Raw genomic sequence first — 20,075 nt, 5'->3', positions numbered from 1 at the left:
TTAAACACAAGTAACTCCCAGTTACTCGTCTATTTGATTCATGGAGTCAAAGGACTGTTTTGTTTACTGGGATGTAAACAAATAGTGAAAGCCAAAAAACAAACTCATCAATTTATTTTAAGTTAAGTGTTTTACACTTAAATTTACACAAGTACAATATTGCATTTATGATTAGAGTTGACATGCTTTTTATTTTAGGCTATTTTTTTTTTTACTGATATCAGCTCCTGTCTGTGGAAAAATAAATAGAAGCTTAATTTAACTGTACATTACAGAAATACCGAAAATTACATGAAACCACGTGGGTTCTCGCTGATAGCATGGCTAGTTGGTGAGTCATGGTGTAGATAGACGCTCATTGCGTCCGGATGGGAGAACTCCCTGGTCTCTTGGAAAAGGAAGGAAAGTTAATCTTTCTTTCAGTCACAATCTCCAGTAATTTGAGAGGGTAAAAGGGGTGGAGAGCCTGGAATGCAGATACATATTTGTATATTATTCCTTTGAATAGCCAGGGGGTTGTCTGGTTAGCTTTTAATTTTGATGGACTGTAATCTTTTGAATACGTATTTAGGAACAATATGAAATAAGTAACAGTAGTAGTGCTTTCAAAATATTGAAAAATGAAAATGTTGATTTTTGTGACATGTCAAAGGTTTCACCAACATTGAAATCTTTTGTTGCTTTATTTCTGCTCAATAGAACATCAAGACCTGAGATTCGGTTGCAAGGAATTTAGAATCTGCTGGTATTAGCTTATTTATTGTTAATAGGGAAGATTTACAGCTGTTTAATCCAATCATACTGGTTTGTCCACGTGGCTCAATAGTGCCTGTCTCTAAGGAGAGTAGTGGAAATCAAGATGACATGGTGTCTGTTCAGTGTACTTCTCTCCTTCATCTGCTCAAGTGGCCGATGGGAATTTCCATCAGAGGGAGGGAAGATGAAAAACAAATGCCTAACATGGAAATGTTCAACAAATGCTGGAAATTAAACGAATAATACTAGCGCCAGCACAGGAAACGGAGCAAAAGCAGTTTGCTGGAGACTAAAAAGCCTTTACCTCCTCTTAGAAGGGAACACAGGCAGGGAGGTGTGGCCTCAGTTTTGTAGTTATATTACAGACCTCATCCGTTTCACACTCCCCTCTACTCGCCCATGAAGATATGTCTGGAACCTTCACTGGAACCCCTCCACAGTGATCATTCCATCCAGGAGGTTTTGTGAAGGAGTTCATCACTGTACTGACATTGTTTTTAGGGAGGTGTTTGTTATGTCAGCAGCACTGTAGTACTGTATGTTGTTTTTTTCTGTCACTTTGGTCCAAAATCACAGGCATGAATAGGCTTCAGAACCTTTAGAGTAAAATGAATACGCTCACCAAAGGTCCTGATGAGTCATTAGCACTTCCCATGTTTCATCCTAATTACGACATTCGTTGGCCTACGTAACATGTGAGGTCACTGGCTTTCTTTATTTGGTTGTTATGACAATGTAGTGTTGTGTTGTAAGAAACAGAGATGCAAATGGCTGAAACAAACAGAACTGTGATTTCAAGTAATTCTGAAGTGTTAGTGGAAATGTGTTACTTGCCCTTGACCCCTGTCTTTCCCCTTCAGAGAGGAAAAGGGAAAACCTTATCTTTGGGAGATAGATGTCCCAAAGAGCCACTAGACAAACAGCAGCTGGAAGTCACCCCTTGGAAAATCAAATCTCTTTTTTGATTAACAGGACCCTCACTGTTGACCAATGGGCAAGAGTCACCCCCGATTCTGCCATAACACAGGCAGAAGATCGAGAATTGTTATCACGTTAAACAAACAGAAATAGCCAATGGACTGGCAGCAATGTCTTGAATTAAATTCCCACCTCCATAACAATGCTTTATTTTAAGATCTTTCACCTTGATAAAAAAGGAAAGCACACACATCAATTAATTCATACACATTCATACACTTTGCCCAAATCACTGGCAAAAGCATGTATCTGTTTCTTTGACAGTGAAACGGGGGGCTGTTCTCAGGTCAAAACAATGGCATCATTGACCCTTTGCTCACAGTCAGTAAATTGGAAAGCAACTCACAGTGGCGAGCCCCACTGCTCCCTAATGTAGAATGCGCACTATGACGGTCCCATGGAGCGTCTGCAGGTCCTGCTGTCTTCTTTACCTCCTCCTGGCTCTGAACACACACAGCGCAAGATCTGCTCCCGACTTTTCCGGTGAGTGTGTTTTGGCGTTTGTTATTGTTGTGTTCGAGAAAAGTGGGAAAGCTCTGACTCACTCAGCACCGGTCCAGCTGGGCAAAAGAAGACATTCAATGTACATCCCATGATTTATCTCTCACACATCCTGTGCTGCAAGATATTATGCTGAGAGGACACAGATATAAAAACTGCTGAAATGTGTCCTCCTTGTTATTAGTATTGCCTTTCCAAAGGAAAATATCAAGCTAATGTACTTTTGTTGTTTACCTCTAATGCAGGTGCTGTTTATTCAAATGGCCACCTTAAGACAAGATAAAACAGGATAATCACAACAGCACATTATGATCATTTGTGTTGACAAGGCAGAGTCCTTGTGGATGGATGAAGCCCTGACATCAGCCTGCCTTTGTCTTGGGTTGCTATTGTTCTTGAATCTGTCCATCTGACCCTGACAGGGATCTGCCTTTGCGTGCATGTGAGAGAGAGAGAGCTTCAGAGTAGCTCATTGTGAACTGTGCCTGGTACGGCCTTCGGGGAGCTCTCTGGGGCTGCCACTGGAAAACACATAGCACACACAGCCAGGAAGACCCACACAGGGGCAGAGGGCCAGGGGCAGCCAGCAAAAGGGGAGGGCCGAAATAACTTCCAGTGTGCTGAAGACTCTTTTCCAGGGAGTTTGTACGTGACTCAGAGTCCAATACTGCCTTTTGCAACTACACCCATGTTCTTGAGACACCACCCTCTCTTAAAGGGATGCGTCACCTTTGGAAAAATGGCAGAGAATAATGTTGGATTAATTAAGTGTTAAATAGGCACTAATAACAATATTATTATTGGGACCAAGGCCAGTATTATTACTACTTGCCATGTAATAAAGGGTACATTAAAACCACTCCCAGAGTTTGCCTAAGACTGTGCTGCTTAATCAGTGTCATGAGATGGCTCAAATTTCCCTGAGCTTGATGGCCAGTCATTGCATTTTCTACTGCACTAATTTCTCTGAATATTTGAAACTCAAACAAAGATGAGGAACTGAAAATGATCTCCAATCATGAAAATCCCCCTCCACTGTGAATAGAGCGTTTTACAATAAGTGAAAGTAACAGTTATTGCACAATATCTAAGTGTGTGGTTCACTCATATCTCTTATCCTCTTTCAGTTTATCTCCACTCCATCCTGAGAAATCACACTGCACATGCCTGTGAAGGGGACACTCTAAATATCAAGTGTCCTTCCAGAACCTCTGTGGCTGTTCTCTCCGCATTCTATGGACGACGTGTTCCGAGCAAGAACTTATGTCCTCCAACCAACACAAACACAACAGAGGACAGCACTGAATGCACATCCTCTGTTGCTACTGAGGTAAAAACGGACTAATCTGAATTCCACCGAAAGTCCTGTAAACAATCTACAGTTGTTTTTGACTTGATATCACTTTTAGTATGAAAAAGGGAAATGGGTGTCTCAATAAGTAGCCACGGTTGACTGTCATATTAAATGAAACAATTCAGGGGTTTATCGCCTTTTATATGTTTAGTTAACCAGGTGTGGCTGTTTTGCATTCCTTCCAGAAAGTTGAGTCAGAATGCCAGGACAGGAGGAGATGTCAGATCTTGGTCATTAATGCAGTGTTTGGACAGGACCCCTGTCCACTCACCAGCAAGTACCTCTTAGTGTCCTACAAGTGTCGCCCAGGTCAGAGTTTATTCTCTTATATATTCTGCAATTTGTGTATGTCTTTATCATTGTGTGATATTCCTCAAAAGTGTTATTTTTTTTCAACCCAACCAGAGCATCACCGCAATAGATTGGTATGTGAGAATGAGAGATTGAGGCTGGCGTGTAAGAACGACACCGTCCTCGCCATCTACTCAGCCACGTTTGGACACCTGCTCCATGGGAGTCCCAACTGCCCCCAGACTACTGCAGCACAAACAGATATGGGTTCGAAACAGATCTACAGTGCCATCTAGTGGTCACATCTGAATCACAATCATGACAAAACTCATGTCTGGAATGCTTGTGTACATCTGTCTCTCAGAGTGTCTGTCCCCCTCGGCCCTGAGGAAAGTGTCACGCAAGTGTCATGGGCGGGCCACCTGCTCGTTACTGGCAGACACTCACACTTTTGGGGACCCCTGCTTCCCTGGGACCAGGAAGCACCTGCGGGTGTCTTTCACATGTGGTGAGTGACAGAAGCTGCGTGGGTGATACACCCTTCTCTAATCATACCTTATGTGACAGGCTAGGTGGATTAGAGCATAAGTGTACTGAGGTCATTTCCAACCATAGACAGCTCAGTGCTTTGTCCCTCCAGTTCCTCGATATCTCTTGGAGGATGTGGGCCGTGGGCCAACAGACCCTTTCATGATATCAGACTACACACATGGTAAGACACCAACACTCTCTTTCTATTGTTCGCTAAAGTTGTGTGTAACAGGAGAATAGTATTTTGCGGGGAGAATGTCAGAGGACTTGGTGTACGGGCTCACTGGCCACTGAGCCCAGACCCCTCCCCTTTCACCTGCAGGAGGATGGTACACTGGCCCTGGCATCTCCCGGCCTCAAAATGTACTTTTAACCAACTCTCTGGAAATCTTTGACAGAATACTGGGTATGTGTATTGTTTGCTGTGCATGTGAGATAACTCCCAACCTCTCTGTTTAATTTGTTTTACCGTACGTGTGTCAGCATTCATAAGGATCTTTTATGTAGCCCTCCAACAGCAGAAGATACTGTTCCCTCTCTGTTTATTCACAGATCTTCATTATGCCACTGTCAGTGTAAATCATGCCTTCCAATATGAGCCCTATTGTACTGGTTTCACATCACACAACTGAACTCCTCCCTTCAAGGTCTTCCGGAGAAGGTGGCTCTGTACTTTGTCTCTGGAATCTGTGCTGGCCTAGTCTTCCTGCTGTGTCTGTTTGGCCTGCGCTCCACGGTGGTGAGGGACGTCAAGGAGCTGGTGACAGAGCTGGGGGATGAGCTGAAGGCCAGCCGCAGACAGCGCCGGGAGCTCATGGAGGACCTTTATGACGACGACTCCTCAGATGCTTCCTCCTTCCGCCGCCTCACGCAGTCTTACCGCACGGCGGACGTGATCGGCCCGTCCATGATGGTGGAGATGGTGGAACGGGTGGGAGAGAATGATAAGGATCTGCCCAACGGAGACATCTGGCCACACCGTGACTCCAGTCCCTATGCCATCCACAAGATCCATGTCTGTAGCACCTGAGATAAAAAACAGTACTGTTGTGAATTGACATTGTAAACAGTACCATTAAACTTTCATTATAGTCTATCATGTGTATGCTTTTGCCTTTTTGTATTTTAGTGTGCGGCAAACAAGTACAAATATTTGCATTGGTAGAAGTGTGCACCATCTTTCCATTCATTTCGACAAATGATTCAACTGTCCAGTAGATGACGCTGTCCTCAAGCTATTTTGGAGAAGGCCAACGTTGAAAATGCGATGACAAAACATTTAGATTAATTGTTTGTTTCCAGAAATCATATTTTTGTCTTAGATATGCGAGCATGAAAATGTCTGATAGCCATTTTAAGGCATATATGAACATTGCCTTTTACTCATGTTTCCCCTAGAGTCTAGACCACTGTTTAAACGATGGCATTTATAAACATTCTTTAAACATTTTACATAATCATTGACAGTCTTTTTCTATTCTTGGTGTTCCGATAACTTTGACATTGCACACGCTGTTTCTACCTAGAAAATACTATAAATACGTTTAGTTGTAGCAAAAAAGCATCTGGCGCGCAGTGCGCAAATCACGCGCAGCTCCACTACCATGAGTGTGAGAAAACTTCGTGTTTGCTGTGATGGGCTGGCGGTAGGGAGTCCCTACCTAGCTAGGATTGTTCGCTCTCTTGTGACCGCATTCCATCCGACGGCTGGATGTTCAGCCAAGTACCTGGATGCTAAGACATAACGGAGAAAAGAAGAGAAGACAACATTTAAAGGTCCTTATACTTGTGCTAAGAGACTAGGTAGTTCGAGATGAACTGTAGAGCTATCTACTGTAGCTAGCTAGCTATCCTTCCCGCACCATCTTTCCAATTCGTAACAGCTGAACCGTCATTCCGGAAGGCCGGGTACATGGGTGGGGATTTAACTTTCCTTGTAAAACGTGTGGACATTGTTAACTGCGAACTACGTGTAATTCACACTTGCGAGAATGGATTCGTCTTTGGGCTTCAGAATTAGTGACGACAAATGCTTGGCAATATCCTTTTTTATGCATGCCTTTTTTATTAATGGAAAGTGTTTTCCTTGTCCAAAGCCGGAGCAAATGTTAGCCAAGCTATTTGAACCCTCTACATAAACATCGCGAAGCATAACGTCTACTACTAAAGTGCCAAATGTGTGTTGTTTTCCTGCAATATCCCCGAAAACAATCAAGGCTGGTTACAGTGACAGTGGTTACAGTTTGTGCCAACCTAGTTATTGCTAACTAGTGGCAGTACAGCAATGGATAGCTAAATCACTAGTGTTTGGGTATCAATACATACGTCCCAATAGCTGCTACAATTTACAATAACAACTACTTACAGAGATCTTACTACTTCTAATACTCATGCATGGTTTGTCTTCATTAGTTGTCAACATTGTCATAGGATGATCATCAATAGAGCTGGCATTACTAAGGACAGTTTTCATGTCACATTTGCATTAGGCTGTTGATAATGTATTCATTGTCCCTCGTCCTGACTGATCATTCCTTAATGGAGATGCTCACACAGTCAAAGGACATGAGCTGCGGGCTGGGCGGAAGGAGCCCAGGCTACTGTCCCTGATTGAGCGCTCTGAAGAGTTTATGTAAGTATCAGTATAGATTTAATAACTGAACATACTTGTCTTCATATGACTGGGTTAGATATGTGGTTCCTCAGGTTTAAACATTTGGTGGTGAGTTTCTCTGGCCATTGCAACTGCTTGCAGTGTAACACCTTAATTGCAAAACCTCTTCCTTTTCTACCGAGGCTCTTTTCTGTCCCATTTCTGCAGAAGTCTGCAGAGTTGGCCCTTGCCTCTGTGTTGTTAGCTTCATAGGCTGTAAGTCTGCCTCTTGTCACGCCACAGCTCTGCATCGTGCAGTGGGGCTGAGATGCATACATGCCAGTCAGAGTTGGTTGGTGCACTATGTCTGATGACATGTTATTTCATCAGAGCTATTGTTGTAAAACATTGGTCCACAATGGTTGAAATGCCAGGTTGTAAGTCATTGATTCATTTGAATCAAGTGGACATTTTGTGCAGGTAGTGATGTCGTACAGGATGGTGGGGTAGAAGGAGCGTGTGTAGGAGGGGTAACAACAGAGCATCATCCTTCTGTCCAACCTGATACATTACCCTCCTCAGTCATGTCAGCAGCTTCAGCACATGGGCCTGTTTGTTTGTTTGTGAGTGTGTGAGTTTGTGCACACCTGTGTGTGTTTGTGTGTGTGTGTGGTTGAGGTCCACTCATGCCAGGGAGATAGAGTGTAGCCTCAGTGGCAGCCTGCACGCTGCCCATTATCCTCACATTCCACCACCATGTCCTAGACTTTAATGGGACTCACATGAACACAAAAACTCCTGGCCAACTCTTGGCTGACTTTATTAAACCTATATAGACACACACCCCAAGCCCTGCTAGTGTCTATAGTGCTATCGTCTCTGGTTGGCCAAAGTAAAAGTAATTATATATGGCCATTTCTTTTGAAGTGTTAATGTAGTGATTGAGAAAAAATTATGACAGGTTTTCTCTCCGCCGCTAAGTGTTGATGGATTGTCACCCTCAGTTGGCCTGTTGTGAAACGTTGGACATTGGGGTTTGTTTTTCGGTATTATTTTAGTAGAACATATTTGATTAATGTAAAATGTTAACATTTAATGAATGGCTAAATGTTGCTTGTTCAGGGTGGGAGAGTGGTTAGACTAGGTGTACCAGCCATGTTCAAACTAGGCCCTGTCTGTGTGGAACAATGTGTCCCCCGACACATGCAGGGTTGAATAACTTTCCACCACTCAAGTGTAAGGCCTAGATATCCTGTGTAGTTGAAAGGAAGTATTGACCATGATGTGCAGGACCTGACATGCAGGCTGCTCAGCTGTCACTGGTAGCAAGTGGAATATGACCTACATTAACCCACATCACAGTTTTATTTCCTGTTTGAATTAAGCCCTAAGCTCTTTAATCACTCCATGAAAAGCTTTGGCATTTGAATGTTTCATAAGGCTGCAGTAATGTTTGGCTTTGTTGTTTGTCACCCTGCATGATCATAAACCACATTAACAATCCTGTAATTTCACACCGTTTTACATTTGAATGTTTGCATGAAACATGTTTATTAACGCTTGACTTTAATATGAAAAAAAAAAAACATTTACTACAGTGAAGTTGTCATTGGTTCAGAATTAAACCTTACAAATGTATTTGATTTAGCTTGGGCGTGTTGGCTAACCCTGAAGCTGTAGTGTCCAGTCCAGTGCCTCAGTTGTCCATACCCATTAACAGTCAGTTCCACATAGTAAGAGGTAAGTTCCCACTCTTTATAAACTTCTGATATTATGTATGGTAATTAATGTTTGGGAAATAAATGATAGACCAGACTACCCTCCAGAGAGTACACAATGGCCTATAGGCCTAGGCATAGTTGTGAGTCTAGTCACAGCAGACACATATATTCATGGTGCAGTCCAGAGCCAGGTTGCCTGGAGCCGTGGGCATTCACTTGACATTCCTTCTCCTTCAGCCATAGCAGCAGTGTTTAATCCAGGTCACTGCTGGGCAGTGTAGAAGCTAAAAGTATTGGTCTGGGTTTACCTTTTTTTATTTGCAGATAAAATTTGAATGTGTACTGCCAACTGCGGGAGCCTATCAGGACTTAAGCTCAGGATACATTTGATTAACTCCCCCCACCGTACAAGACCTTTGAACTGCAAGGTGACTCTTTCATTTTCTTTTTGAACTGGTTTTCAGAGGCCGAGGAAGCTCTTCTCATTGACATACCAGTTGATAGTAAGTTCTTTTTTATATTCTTTCATATATTAAAATATTTAATTTACCTTAAATGGGCATCCTCCTGTCATCTGCTTTAAAGTGCGTTGTCTGAACTATAAACTAGAGAACATGTCACTTTTCCCACCTTGTATGTGGAGATTAGGTTTCCAGTATTATGGCAGCAGAAGCAGAAACATGACAATTATTCTGTTTTAGCTCTTATCCAATTTGGCTACATTTTTGGAGCTAGCTCTGGGCTATGCACTTGCCTACCTCTTTATTTAGTAGCGAAAGTTGGTCATGAGTTGCCAAGGGCAACCGAAAGCACGTTGAATTGATTCACTGTTGTTGAACAACTATTGCTTTTGCATTGTAGAGACATTCTCATGTGTGCATGGTGTGTGGAAGACAAGGGGACTCATAAGGGGTGTGTCTTTCTGTCTGTCTGTGTGTGTGTGTGTGTGTGTGTGTTTGCCCGCTTGCGTGTGTGTCGTGGATCTGGGGTGTGTTTCTCCCAGCTTGTATGCGGATACGAGTGCGTGGAGAGCGAGCCCCGGAGCTGCTGCTGGAGCTGCTGGACGATGAGCGCAGCCAGGCCTTCCTGTCCCATGTGACCAGGGCCAAGCAGCGCGGTGAGGCTCCACCCAGCACCCCCCGCCCCGCACGCACGCACGCACGCACTCCACCATACATTATTCACCCACTCATCTAACATTTATTCACCCAGGCTGCCTTACACTGCTTACTGATTTCCCATGTCTTCTCTCACCCATGCACCTTGTCTGGGGAGATTTTCCCAGCCTGCTTGGTTTTGAGGTCAAATGCACCTACAGTTTGAAGGTGACCGTCACAGTATTGCAGCCAGAGTATGTATGCCCGGCCCTCTGGTATTATGCTGTGGCTGCTGTTCAGGATGTAGCCTCCTGTGGTTTGGTGTATGTTGTGAATAGCTGTGGTGCTTGATGAGTCAATGTAGATGGTGTGATGAATGTTTCTAAACAAGAAGTGGATTTCTAATCGGTTGTAGTTGACGGTTGAGTGGCTCATCAAAAGCCTTCCATGTGTTTTGTATAGAACCTCTTAATCCTCCAAGGATACTAATTGGATTCACTGACTTGAGGTTAAAACAGTTTCCTGAACTGTCTGGGCATGTCTGTAGTTCTGTAGGAGTATCCAGAGTTGAATATTAGAACCTGCCAGTCCAGTTCTTACACTTCTTTGAACTGTATGCTCAATGATGAAGCAAACGGTAGTCATGAAATCTAGCAACATATGTCACGTCATTCTCTTGGTTGCTACCCCCCCCTTTGTCTTTGCGTTCTCTGCACCGCCTCTCTGTTCTTGTGGGTGTTGCCCAGCCTTTATGTGTGCAAGTGTTTACCTTGTGAAAGGTTGCTCAAAAGGATCAGGATGTTGAGTTCACAGGAAAAGGGTGGGACCTATCTGAAGAGTGTGTCTTATCTTTACGCTGCAGTGTTTCTTAGGCTTGGTGCAAACGCCGTTGCTGTACTGCGCACAAGACCGTTCCAAGTATTTTAAGATCAATATCAGGTTATGCAGAGAAACTGCAATGTCTCCAAATTCTCTGGTGGTGATTGGATTTCCATTGACAGATTTGTTGCTGTCGTTTCAGTTGAGTCCAAAACCTCGTTATCCAGAGCAATGGAGCCTGTTGTGCCAGCTCCCAGTAAGCCCTCAGCCCCCATCCCTCCTCAAAGAGGGCTCCACAAGGCTGCCAATTCCGTGGTCTCTGGAGCCCCCCCCCCCAAACCTCCCAGTACACTGCCTCCCAACCTAAACAACAGCACGACAGCCAACCATGCAAGCACAGGTATGGAGGTGTCTGCACTGTTCTTTATTAATCTGCTTTGTGAAATACTTAACGGTTTTACAATGGGTAAATGATTGACAGGTTCCCCTTTTTTTGTTGTTGCTCTCTCTCTCTCTCTCTCTCTCTCTTTCTCTCTCTTCTCTCTCTCTCACTCACTCACTCACTCACTCACTCACTCACTCACTCTCAGCAGACAGACGAGACCCAGCTCTCTCCTTGGCCTCAGACTTTGGCTTTGAGAACAACTTTAAGAACTCCCTCAAGGTGGAGGAGAAGAAGAACCAGCAGAATCGCATCATCGTCGCTCCCAGGGAGCCTCCCCCCGTTCCCCCTCTCCCTCCACGCAAGGCCTCCATCAGCCCCCCCAACCCTCCCCCCCCCATCCCCAGAGACAGGGCTCCCACCGTGCAGGGCAAAGACCTCATCACACCCACCAAACAAGAGTGAGTGGGAGCAGCAGCAGGGCTTTGCTGCTACTGGATCAAGCTACCTGTAGAACATCAGATACCATCATGCCCCCCTCTTGTTTATCCCTGAATTGAGTCAACTAGAGCGTCTGCCAAATGACTAAATGTAACTAAAACGTGTCTGTGAATGATGACGGATGTCCGTGTTTGTCCAGAATCAGGCCGGTTGAGCGCAGCGAGAGGTGTCAGTCGTGGAGTGACAGCCCCACCACCAACACCATGAGGCAGGCCATGCTGTCCAGCCAGGCGGGCCAGAGGGAGTACCTCATCAAGCACCGCCTGGGGAAGAAGGAGAAGGAGTACGTCGACATCCAGGAGTTCAGGTGAGCAGCCGGGGCTGAACTGATGTTCGACATTATCACGTGGTAGTTCATGTGTCTAGTCTGGGTTACAGTGTTGGCTGCAGTTCACGGAAGTGCCACATACCAGGATCCTAAACTGTTCTTTAGCCGAGTCGTCCGTGTGTTCCGTGCTCTTCTCTGTACACTGACCTTGGGTTGCTGTTTCAATGGTTCAGGTTCTTCACTGGAACGTGGAACGTGAACGGCCAGTCCCCAGACTGCAGTCTGGAGCACTGGCTGTGTTGTGACCCAGACCCGCCGGATGTCTACGCTCTGGGGTCAGTGGGCTCTTTCTTCTCAACCATCTTCGCCATGTCAAAAGAGTGTAATGCTAATGCCATGCTATTGAACTGCATTTATCTGTGATATGTTCTCGCTGTACAGACAAGGTGGGTACTGACTATTGGATGTGCTTTTTCCTGTAGTTTTCAGGAGCTGGACCTGAGCACAGAGGCGTTCTTCTATCTGGACTCGTCCAAGGAGCAGCTGTGGGTGGAGGCCGTGCAGAGAAGCCTGCACCCCAAAGCCAACTACAAGAAGGTGAGAGGCAAACGACCCCATCGAAGCATGGGCTTCAGAATACATGCACCGGTCAATACTTAGAACCTCCAGTTCAAGGAAGTTTCTGTGAGAAATTCAAAAACTGTCCAAAACCAGCTGTGACAGTACTCTTTAAACACTTATTTTTATGCCTAAATTATGGTTAAATACAGTTACGGAACACCTTTAAAATATGCACGGAACCGAGCAGGCTTAAAGGAGAATCATGACGCGCATCACCGCTCAGAGGGCTCAGCATTCAGATCAAAGCATTCCCCCGAAGAGATGTATGTTTGCTTGCAGGTCTCTACCATCAGACTAGTGGGGATGATGCTGGTGGTGTTTGTTAACAAGTTGCACAAGAATCACATCAAGGACGTGGCGATGGAGCATGTGGGAACCGGAATCATGGGGAAAATGGTGAGAACCTGTCCACGTCAACAAAGAGGAAGTGTCTCTATCAGCAGATCATAACTAGTTTCTGTTGGTGTTTTATCTGAACAGTTTTATGCACTCCAATGTATCTACAGTAGGCCTATAAATGACTAGCATGCAGAGCATTGTGGCCATTCACTGGTGTGTTTGCACAAACCCAAAACGCCATGAGAGCGTTTGACTATCTCCGTGATACTGACGCTGCCTGTGATGCCGCTGCCCTTGCAGGGAAATAAAGGAGGTGTGGCCGTGCGGTTTGTGTTCCACAACACCAGTTTCTGTTTTGTCAACTCGCACCTCGCGGCTCACGTGGAGGACTTTGAGCGGAGGAACCAGGACTACAAAGACATCTGTGCCCGAATGAGCTTCCACCTCCTGGACTACCCTCCCATCAGCATCGTCAAACACGAGTCAGTCCCTCTGCCCGGCTCCTCCACTTCCTCCTGCTGCACCTTCTGTCAACACTATAGGGATGGCTGTGTAGGGATGTCACTGCAGTCCATCTCAATGAATTCCCCCTTCTCTCTTTCTATCCCTGCTGTCTCTCTATTTTCCAACTCTTTTTTTCCTCTCTCCTCTTCTTCTCTCTTTTTCACCTCGTTGTCTCTCTCTCTCTCTCTCTCTCTCTCTCTCTCTCTCTCTCTGTCTCTCTCTCTCTCTCTCTCTCTCTCTCTTGATCTATCTCTCTCTCTCTGTCTCTCACTTATCTGTGTTCCAGTGTGGTGATCTGGTTGGGGGATCTGAACTACCGTCTGTTTGTGTACGACGCTGCTGAGGTGAAACAGCTCATCTCTCAGAAAGAGCTGAAGAAGCTGCAGGAGTACGACCAGGTGTGAACAGATTGCTGGTCTCCTTCCTCTTATCTAAACAACACCATAACATAATAAAGCTGTATTCACTGGAACACACTCAGAATGATAAACCTCTGCAGTTCATTAAACACTACAGGACTCCCTGCCCGCTTCCTCTTGTTGTTTCATGCTGACTATAAATAAAGGGAGTTCCTCCAAACTGTCTGTGACTAAGTAGCTGGTGTTTCCTCTGGTTTTGACAGCTGAATATCCAGAGGCAGACCAGAAGGGCCTTCACAGACTTCATGGAGGGGGAGATCAACTTCATCCCCACCTATAAGTACGATGCCAAAACCGACCGCTGGGACTCCAGGTAATGCACCTCTCTACGGTGTGATGCTTACCAAGCCAAGACCTCCTTGCTGTTCTGCAGTAACGACCATGGCAATGTTCTCTGACATCTCACTAAGACTGGAACCTTCCTAGATACACAGTATCTAAGTGTCAATAAATGAAGCCTGTTGAGCTCCAGATAGTCTTTGTGAGGCTGGCTCCTTCCTGACCTCTGACCCCTGTCCTCCTGCAGTGGGAAGTGCCGTGTCCCGGCCTGGTGTGACAGGATCCTGTGGAGGGGCAGCAACGTGAAGCAGATGCACTACCGCAGTCACATGGAGCTGCAGACCAGCGACCACAAGCCTGTCAGCTCCCTGTTCAATATAGGGGTAAGAAGACGACTGTTCCTCGTTCATCAGGATGTTCAGCGTTGTGGTTTGAACAAGAATCCCAAGAAGTGTTTGTATACCTGTGTGTGACAGGTGAAGGTGGTTAACGAGCAGCGCCACAAGAAAGTCTTTGAGGAGATTGTGCGCATGATGGACAGGATGGAGAACGACTTCCTGCCGTCTCTGTCGCTGAGCCACAGAGAGGTGAGCTGGAGGTGCACAGCCACAGACTGCGTCATGGCTTCTCCTCTCATCACGTGTGGGGCTTGTCAATAGTCATGCCCATTGCTGGACATCGGGTTTTTTTCTCTGTGGTTGTCATAGAGCGGGACACACAGTCATATTCTTCTTTTGGTGACTCCTCAAAAAAGAAGCTTCGAGCCAAGGCGATATGTGCGCAATTTAAATGATGGGAATTGGTGATTTAGTAATGACTAAGTCATTTGATCTTCCTGTCTGTTTTGTAACACTTAAATCCATGGCTTCTGCTGTACCAGAATATGTGCTACTCTTCTCTTAACCTGTCTCTGTCCCCTCTACTACAGTTCACCTTTGAGAACGTCAAGTTCCGGCAGCTGCAGAGAGAGCGCTTTGTGATCACCAACGACGGCCAGGTCCCCTGTCACTTCCTCTTCATCCCCAAGCTCAACGACACCCAGTACTGCAAGCCCTGGCTGCGGGCTGAGCCCAGCGAAGGCTTCCTGGAGCCCAGTGAGTCCATGAATCCTTAAGCCATGCTGGCTTCCTTGTAGAAGAGTACTTGTTGACACACACACCCCCCCCGTAGGCAAAGTTCTCGGAAACAAAAAGATTGTTTATACATGCCCAGGGATGTTAAGAAGAAAGCAATGCATGCGATGAACTCCCTTATAGTGAAATCACCTCACTCTGTGGAACTTGCTTCACCCGGTTTTCACCGGTCTTTTCCCCTGTCCCCAACCTCTAGACGAGACCCTGGAGATCTACCTGGAGGTGTACGTCAGCAAGGACTCGGTCACGCTGCTCAACTCTGGAGAGGACTCCATCGAGGACATCCTGGTGCTCCACCTGGACCGGGGCAAGGACTACTTCATCACCATCTCCGGCAACTACCTGCCCAGCTGTTTCGGCACCTCGCTGGAGACCCTGTGTCGCATGAAGAAGCCCATCAGGGAGATTCCCATCACCAAGCTCATCGACCTGGTGAGGGCCCCGTCCGCCCCGCCCTGCCCCGGGCAGGGTCCTTTTGACCGGTGGACAGGACAGGTCTACTGCAGTCTGTCTCTATGCAGGCCAGGGCTGTGCATCCATGCTCGACACGCACAGCAATGGGGTGTCATTGGTGGGCAGTGAAGGCAGGGTTCCTCAGGAGTAAAGCTTATGACAAAGTAGCTCAGACGTCCTAAGCAGGAGATTGACCATTTTCCTTCACATCCTCTCTGCACTCCATTCATTGGATGCAAGTCATTAGAACACACAGTGTAATGGCTCATTCAGGCTTTTATAGGCCGTCGTTATTGGCTGCTTCCAACACAACTACAGATCGATGTCCTTGCTCTACACGGCACTGCACTCCAGATCTCCTCCCTGGCGGTCCTGTGTGCCAGTTCCCTGATACCTGAGCTGCAGCAGGGTCATGTGACCGCCTGCTGCCTCCCTCTGGGGAGCTCCACTCCCAGGGGTTTAGAGAGGCTGTAATGTCTCGCCTTCAGCGCCTTTTGTCTGGAGCATTCAAGCCAAGGAATGAGGAAGTGACACAGTGGTCTTACAGGCCTGACAGGGATTTCCTTCAGAGTAGGAAGAATTGATTACGGTTTCTCTAGTTACTTATTCAAACTCCATGAATGCCACTGTCTAGGCTAGCTCCATGTGGCTCTTTGATATTCAGTTACAAGGAATAGCGTGCCAATATTACATATTATAGTAATGATCCTTTGCTTCTTCTTTCTCTATTGTTTCATACTGGTATGTTGGGGTGAAATGATTGAATGCCTTTTGAACCGAGCTGCCTTGTTTTCCTGACTGCCCTGTGGTTATGCCTGTAGGATCCACTCTTCTTTTCTGTTCTGGTTTCACATGCTTTCCTCTGGTTTCTCCTCGTGGCCTCTCACTGCCTTCATCCTTCCTTTCCGCCTCCTCTTCACTGTGGGGCTGCTGGGGGCTCAGGGAGACGACAGCTTCATGGAGAAGGTAAAGTCCCCACGGCCCGTCAGGCTGCCGTCGACTGTGGACAGGTAACCCTGGTGACCGAGCGCTTCCGTTGGCTGGCTGTAAACATCGGGATCTCCTTGTGTCCCTTTCAGGCAAAACAAAATCATTAACGGCAGCTAATGGATTTGTTTGCCACAACGACAAACGCCTCTCAGCAGATTTCTCGGAACGAGGTTTGCCTGTCCCAGTCGCAGTGTGATATATAACTGGGCTGTAAGAGCCTGTTATAAAAGTGCATGAGCGCATATCACTGGGCCTCATATTTTAGAGTGCAGGCCATGGCTGACTCTGAGATGAATAAGCCTCAGGCAGCCAGATCAGATAAGAACTAGCTTTCCACATTAGTGTTTGTGTGTGTGTGTGTGTGTGTGTATGTGTAGGTATATGTGTGTGTTTGTGTGTGTGATATCACAGGAGCACTCTGCCTGCACGTCACCATGTGGTCCCTCCACTGCAGTCTTAACACACCTCCCCTCCACCTTGATCACACAAACAAATGCACCCTAACCCACCCAGAGCTCATTTCACAGCAGGTCACCCTCGCTGCACAGGGCCGTCACACGCATGATGGAGGCTAATGAGAGTGTGGGCAGGAGCACTGGGCCGTGCCCAGCCAAGCCCCGGCGTCCACGTTGAGATCCATGTTAATCCTGGCTCCCCTTCCCATGTCTGAGCTGCCCAGCGGCCAATCGAATGGGAACAACTCATCCTCTGGCTGTAGACAGCCCCCGGGGCATGAAGTTCCATGGTGATGTAATAGGCTGTGGTGTTGGGTACATGCAACCTATCAGAGGGGCTCTGTGTGGCCATGCCTCTTCGTGTGCTTCCATCATCCTCATCATCCTCATCATCAGAAGCTTTAGTTAGAACCCTGAGTGCTCCCTTGCGCTCCACATGACATAGGAGAACGTCCCTGGGCCCTGCGGCCTGTCGCCCTCTCCCTCTCTGGTGTCTTCCGTCTGTGTGTGTGGAACCGGGCTGCCGGAGGTTATTTTTGGCCCGCACTCCGAGTTCCCAGAGATCCGTTTCCAGAGACCGAATCAAAGTGATATGCAGCTCTTTTGTAAGACTGGCTCTCGTCCAAACTCTCCCCTAACCCTTGAGATAAGCTGCCTTGTGATGGGGCCCTCGCTTACCGGGGAGGGACGTGTGCGTCGTGTGGAATCATCTAACCTCTCTAATCGCGGTGGGGGGGTCTGTTTTCAGGAGAGGTCCAAGGTGAGCTTCCTCATGGTGGACAGTGCTGGGCCTGAGGACAAGCCCCTGAAGATCCCCAAGGAGGTGTGGCTACTGGTCAACCACCTCTTCACCAAGTCCTGCCAACAGGCGAGTCTCCATTTCATCCACCACAGATCAAAACAATTGCAACGGTTCAGATTGGAGCCGCCCTCCGAGAGAAGCGCCCACGATATTAAGAAGACATGTTCTAATCATGATCATAATAAAGAATCGACTATTTCTCCTGTGTCTCCTAGGAGGACTTGTTCCAGACCCCAGGCCTGCAGGAGGAGCTGCAGAGCATCATCGACTGCCTGGACACCAGCATACCAGACTCCATTCGTATCCTTGCTCCCTCGTACAGACCCGCTGGCCCGGCTCCACCGGGCCCCGCCTGTAACTGGACCCTGTCAATGACATGCCACACAGCAGATGGCCCGCGGCTCTGTCTGCTGCCAAGCCTCATGCCCCCACTGTACAGGGCAGCGTGGATGGCTGTGCTGCATATTTGTCATGTGGATGAGTGTGAAAAATACTTAGGGTTTGGTTTTAGATTATTACATATATTTTTTTTTCCCACCCATCCCATCAGTATTCCTGTGTAGTGGCATATAAACACACACACACACACACTCCTGTGTCCTGGTTGTTCCCTAACTGTGTGTAGCTGGTTGTAACCACTCGGTGGCCGAGGCCCTGCTCATCTTCCTGGAGGCCCTGCCTGAGCCTGTGTTGTGCTACGAGCTCTACCAGCGCTGCCTGGAGTGCTCTCACGACAGCCGACTTTGCAAACAGGTGAGCAGTGACCTACTAACTCAGGTTTGCTCGTAGCTCCACTGTGTGGCTCCCAGCCGCAGGTCCGACATGCAGTCTGTGTTTGTAACGGTGGACTGTTTTTCCCCCCGTTCTCCTCTGTGCTGCTCTGCAGCTGATTTCCCAGCTGCCCCGAGCGCACCGCAACGTGTTCCGCTACCTGATGGCTTTCCTCCGGGAGCTGCTCAAGTATTCACTCAACAACAACCTCACTGCCAGCCTCATAGGTCTGTACTCTCTCACTGTCTGCACACGCACACACACACACACACACACTGTTCTCTCCAGCGGTGGGGACCAATGACATTCTAAATTAGTTATAGCCCATTGAATCAGACGTGGCGTTTAACACCACAATGAATGGACTTTTGTCTCTTTTCTCCCCCTCCTTATTGCACCTCCTGACTTCCCCTCTCCAGCAACTCTTTTTGCCAGCCTCCTCATCCGACCCCCGCCCAAACTGGTGGCCCGACAGATGCCGCAGGACCGCCAGAGAGCTATCGACTTCATCCTGGGCTTCCTCATGGCGGGAGACGAGGAGTGAGGGAGGACGGGTGGGGGGGGGGTCAGGGGTCATAGGTCAGGAAGGGGTCAGACCTACCCCCTAGCTTGTGGCTCAGGTGACCTGAATGGGACTTCTAGGACATGAAGCGCGTGTGTGACTGTCATTTGACACTCGCGGTGACAGTGGCGGGAGGACAGTACTTTGGAGCCTCTCACTCACACAGACTGTTGCGGCATCCAAGACCTGAAAGTCAGTCAAACCTGGCAGCGTTCTTGAGACCCTCTCCTCCCTCTACCCGCTACTGCTCTCTGTGCTCCTGCTGGACCCACACTCCTCCAGACCCATCCCTAGGCACCCTGTGCTGCCCCAATGGACCTATACCTCTAAAATATGGAGTCACTTGTCCCTACATGACCCCCCTTCTCCCTGTAACTTATATACCCTCAGTGGGGTGTTTCATGCCAAAACTCAAAAACACTGTCCCAAGGTTATATGAATGTGAGAAGGGGTCGGCTGTTGCTGCATCCTTCAAAGCTCAGCGAATGATAAGTCACGACACTAAAGAGAGGAGACTCCCAGAAGGCCCTTCAGAATGATTATCATGGAACCGTCTAATGGATCTCCTTTCAATGTTTTACCCTGGGGTACGCTTCTGTACGCAATGATGTTGGTAGGAAGAGAATCAAGATTCAATTTAATCAGGTGGTCTAAAGATATCCAGCCAGGGCAGATGGACTTTTCTCTCATGAACAAAAAATTGACAATCGGGACACTTGGGAGAAGTCAAACCATGTTGGGATGTTAGATTTTCAGTGGGATATCCGCTGTTGTAATAACAGTTTAATGTTATTTATTTATATTTTTCTTCCTCTACTATTTTTGCAGCATCTTTATAGTTTTAATTTCTTTCCTCTGGTGAATGAGGTTTACTTCATGTTTTCTCTTTTAAAAGACCCTGTCGTCGATATCCTTTTGGCATCTTAACACTTTTACTTTTAAAGCCATCATGTAA

General features: G+C 47.0%; 2 protein-coding genes across 5 annotated transcripts; both read left to right on the top strand.

Annotated features, from left to right (window-relative positions):
- Positions 1-2,023: 2,023 nt before the first annotated feature.
- LOC146302522 (protein eva-1 homolog C) lies at positions 2,024-5,491 on the top strand. 2 transcript variants are annotated; one of them, XM_084690576.1, is made up of 8 exons: positions 2,024-2,217; positions 3,363-3,565; positions 3,775-3,898; positions 3,995-4,147; positions 4,245-4,388; positions 4,521-4,592; positions 4,734-4,817; positions 5,059-5,491. In XM_084690576.1, the coding sequence occupies exons 1-8, from the start codon at positions 2,112-2,114 to the stop codon at positions 5,439-5,441; spliced, it is 1,269 nt and encodes a 422-aa protein (XP_084546702.1). In that variant the 5' UTR covers positions 2,024-2,111; the 3' UTR covers positions 5,442-5,491. The 2 variants fall into 2 exon arrangements, with proteins under 2 accessions (XP_084546702.1, XP_084546772.1); XM_084690646.1 differs by lacking the exon at positions 4,734-4,817.
- A 561-nt stretch (positions 5,492-6,052) lies between these two features.
- On the top strand, positions 6,053-19,132 carry ocrl (OCRL inositol polyphosphate-5-phosphatase). 3 transcript variants are annotated; one of them, XM_084690321.1, is made up of 24 exons: positions 6,053-6,451; positions 6,965-7,043; positions 8,653-8,744; positions 9,190-9,228; positions 9,729-9,842; positions 10,844-11,041; positions 11,232-11,484; positions 11,664-11,831; positions 12,026-12,127; positions 12,275-12,389; positions 12,693-12,809; positions 13,053-13,234; positions 13,543-13,654; positions 13,879-13,988; positions 14,202-14,337; positions 14,431-14,541; positions 14,883-15,048; positions 15,284-15,519; positions 16,483-16,506; positions 17,734-17,853; positions 18,003-18,087; positions 18,413-18,540; positions 18,674-18,785; positions 18,978-19,132. In XM_084690321.1, the coding sequence occupies exons 1-24, from the start codon at positions 6,403-6,405 to the stop codon at positions 19,100-19,102; spliced, it is 2,973 nt and encodes a 990-aa protein (XP_084546447.1). In that variant the 5' UTR covers positions 6,053-6,402; the 3' UTR covers positions 19,103-19,132. The 3 variants fall into 3 exon arrangements, with proteins under 3 accessions (XP_084546447.1, XP_084546596.1, XP_084546526.1); XM_084690470.1 differs by lacking the exon at positions 6,965-7,043 and having other exon boundaries at positions 6,053-6,187; XM_084690400.1 differs by lacking the exon at positions 16,483-16,506.
- The last annotated feature ends 943 nt before the right edge of the window (positions 19,133-20,075 follow it).

Source organism: Hypomesus nipponensis, chromosome 1 (genome assembly GCF_054491055.1).
Source record: "Hypomesus nipponensis isolate SF chromosome 1, ASM5449105v1, whole genome shotgun sequence".
In the NCBI taxonomy this organism is placed as follows: domain Eukaryota; kingdom Metazoa; phylum Chordata; class Actinopteri; order Osmeriformes; family Osmeridae; genus Hypomesus; species Hypomesus nipponensis.
This window is presented reverse-complemented; position numbering and strand designations above follow the sequence as displayed.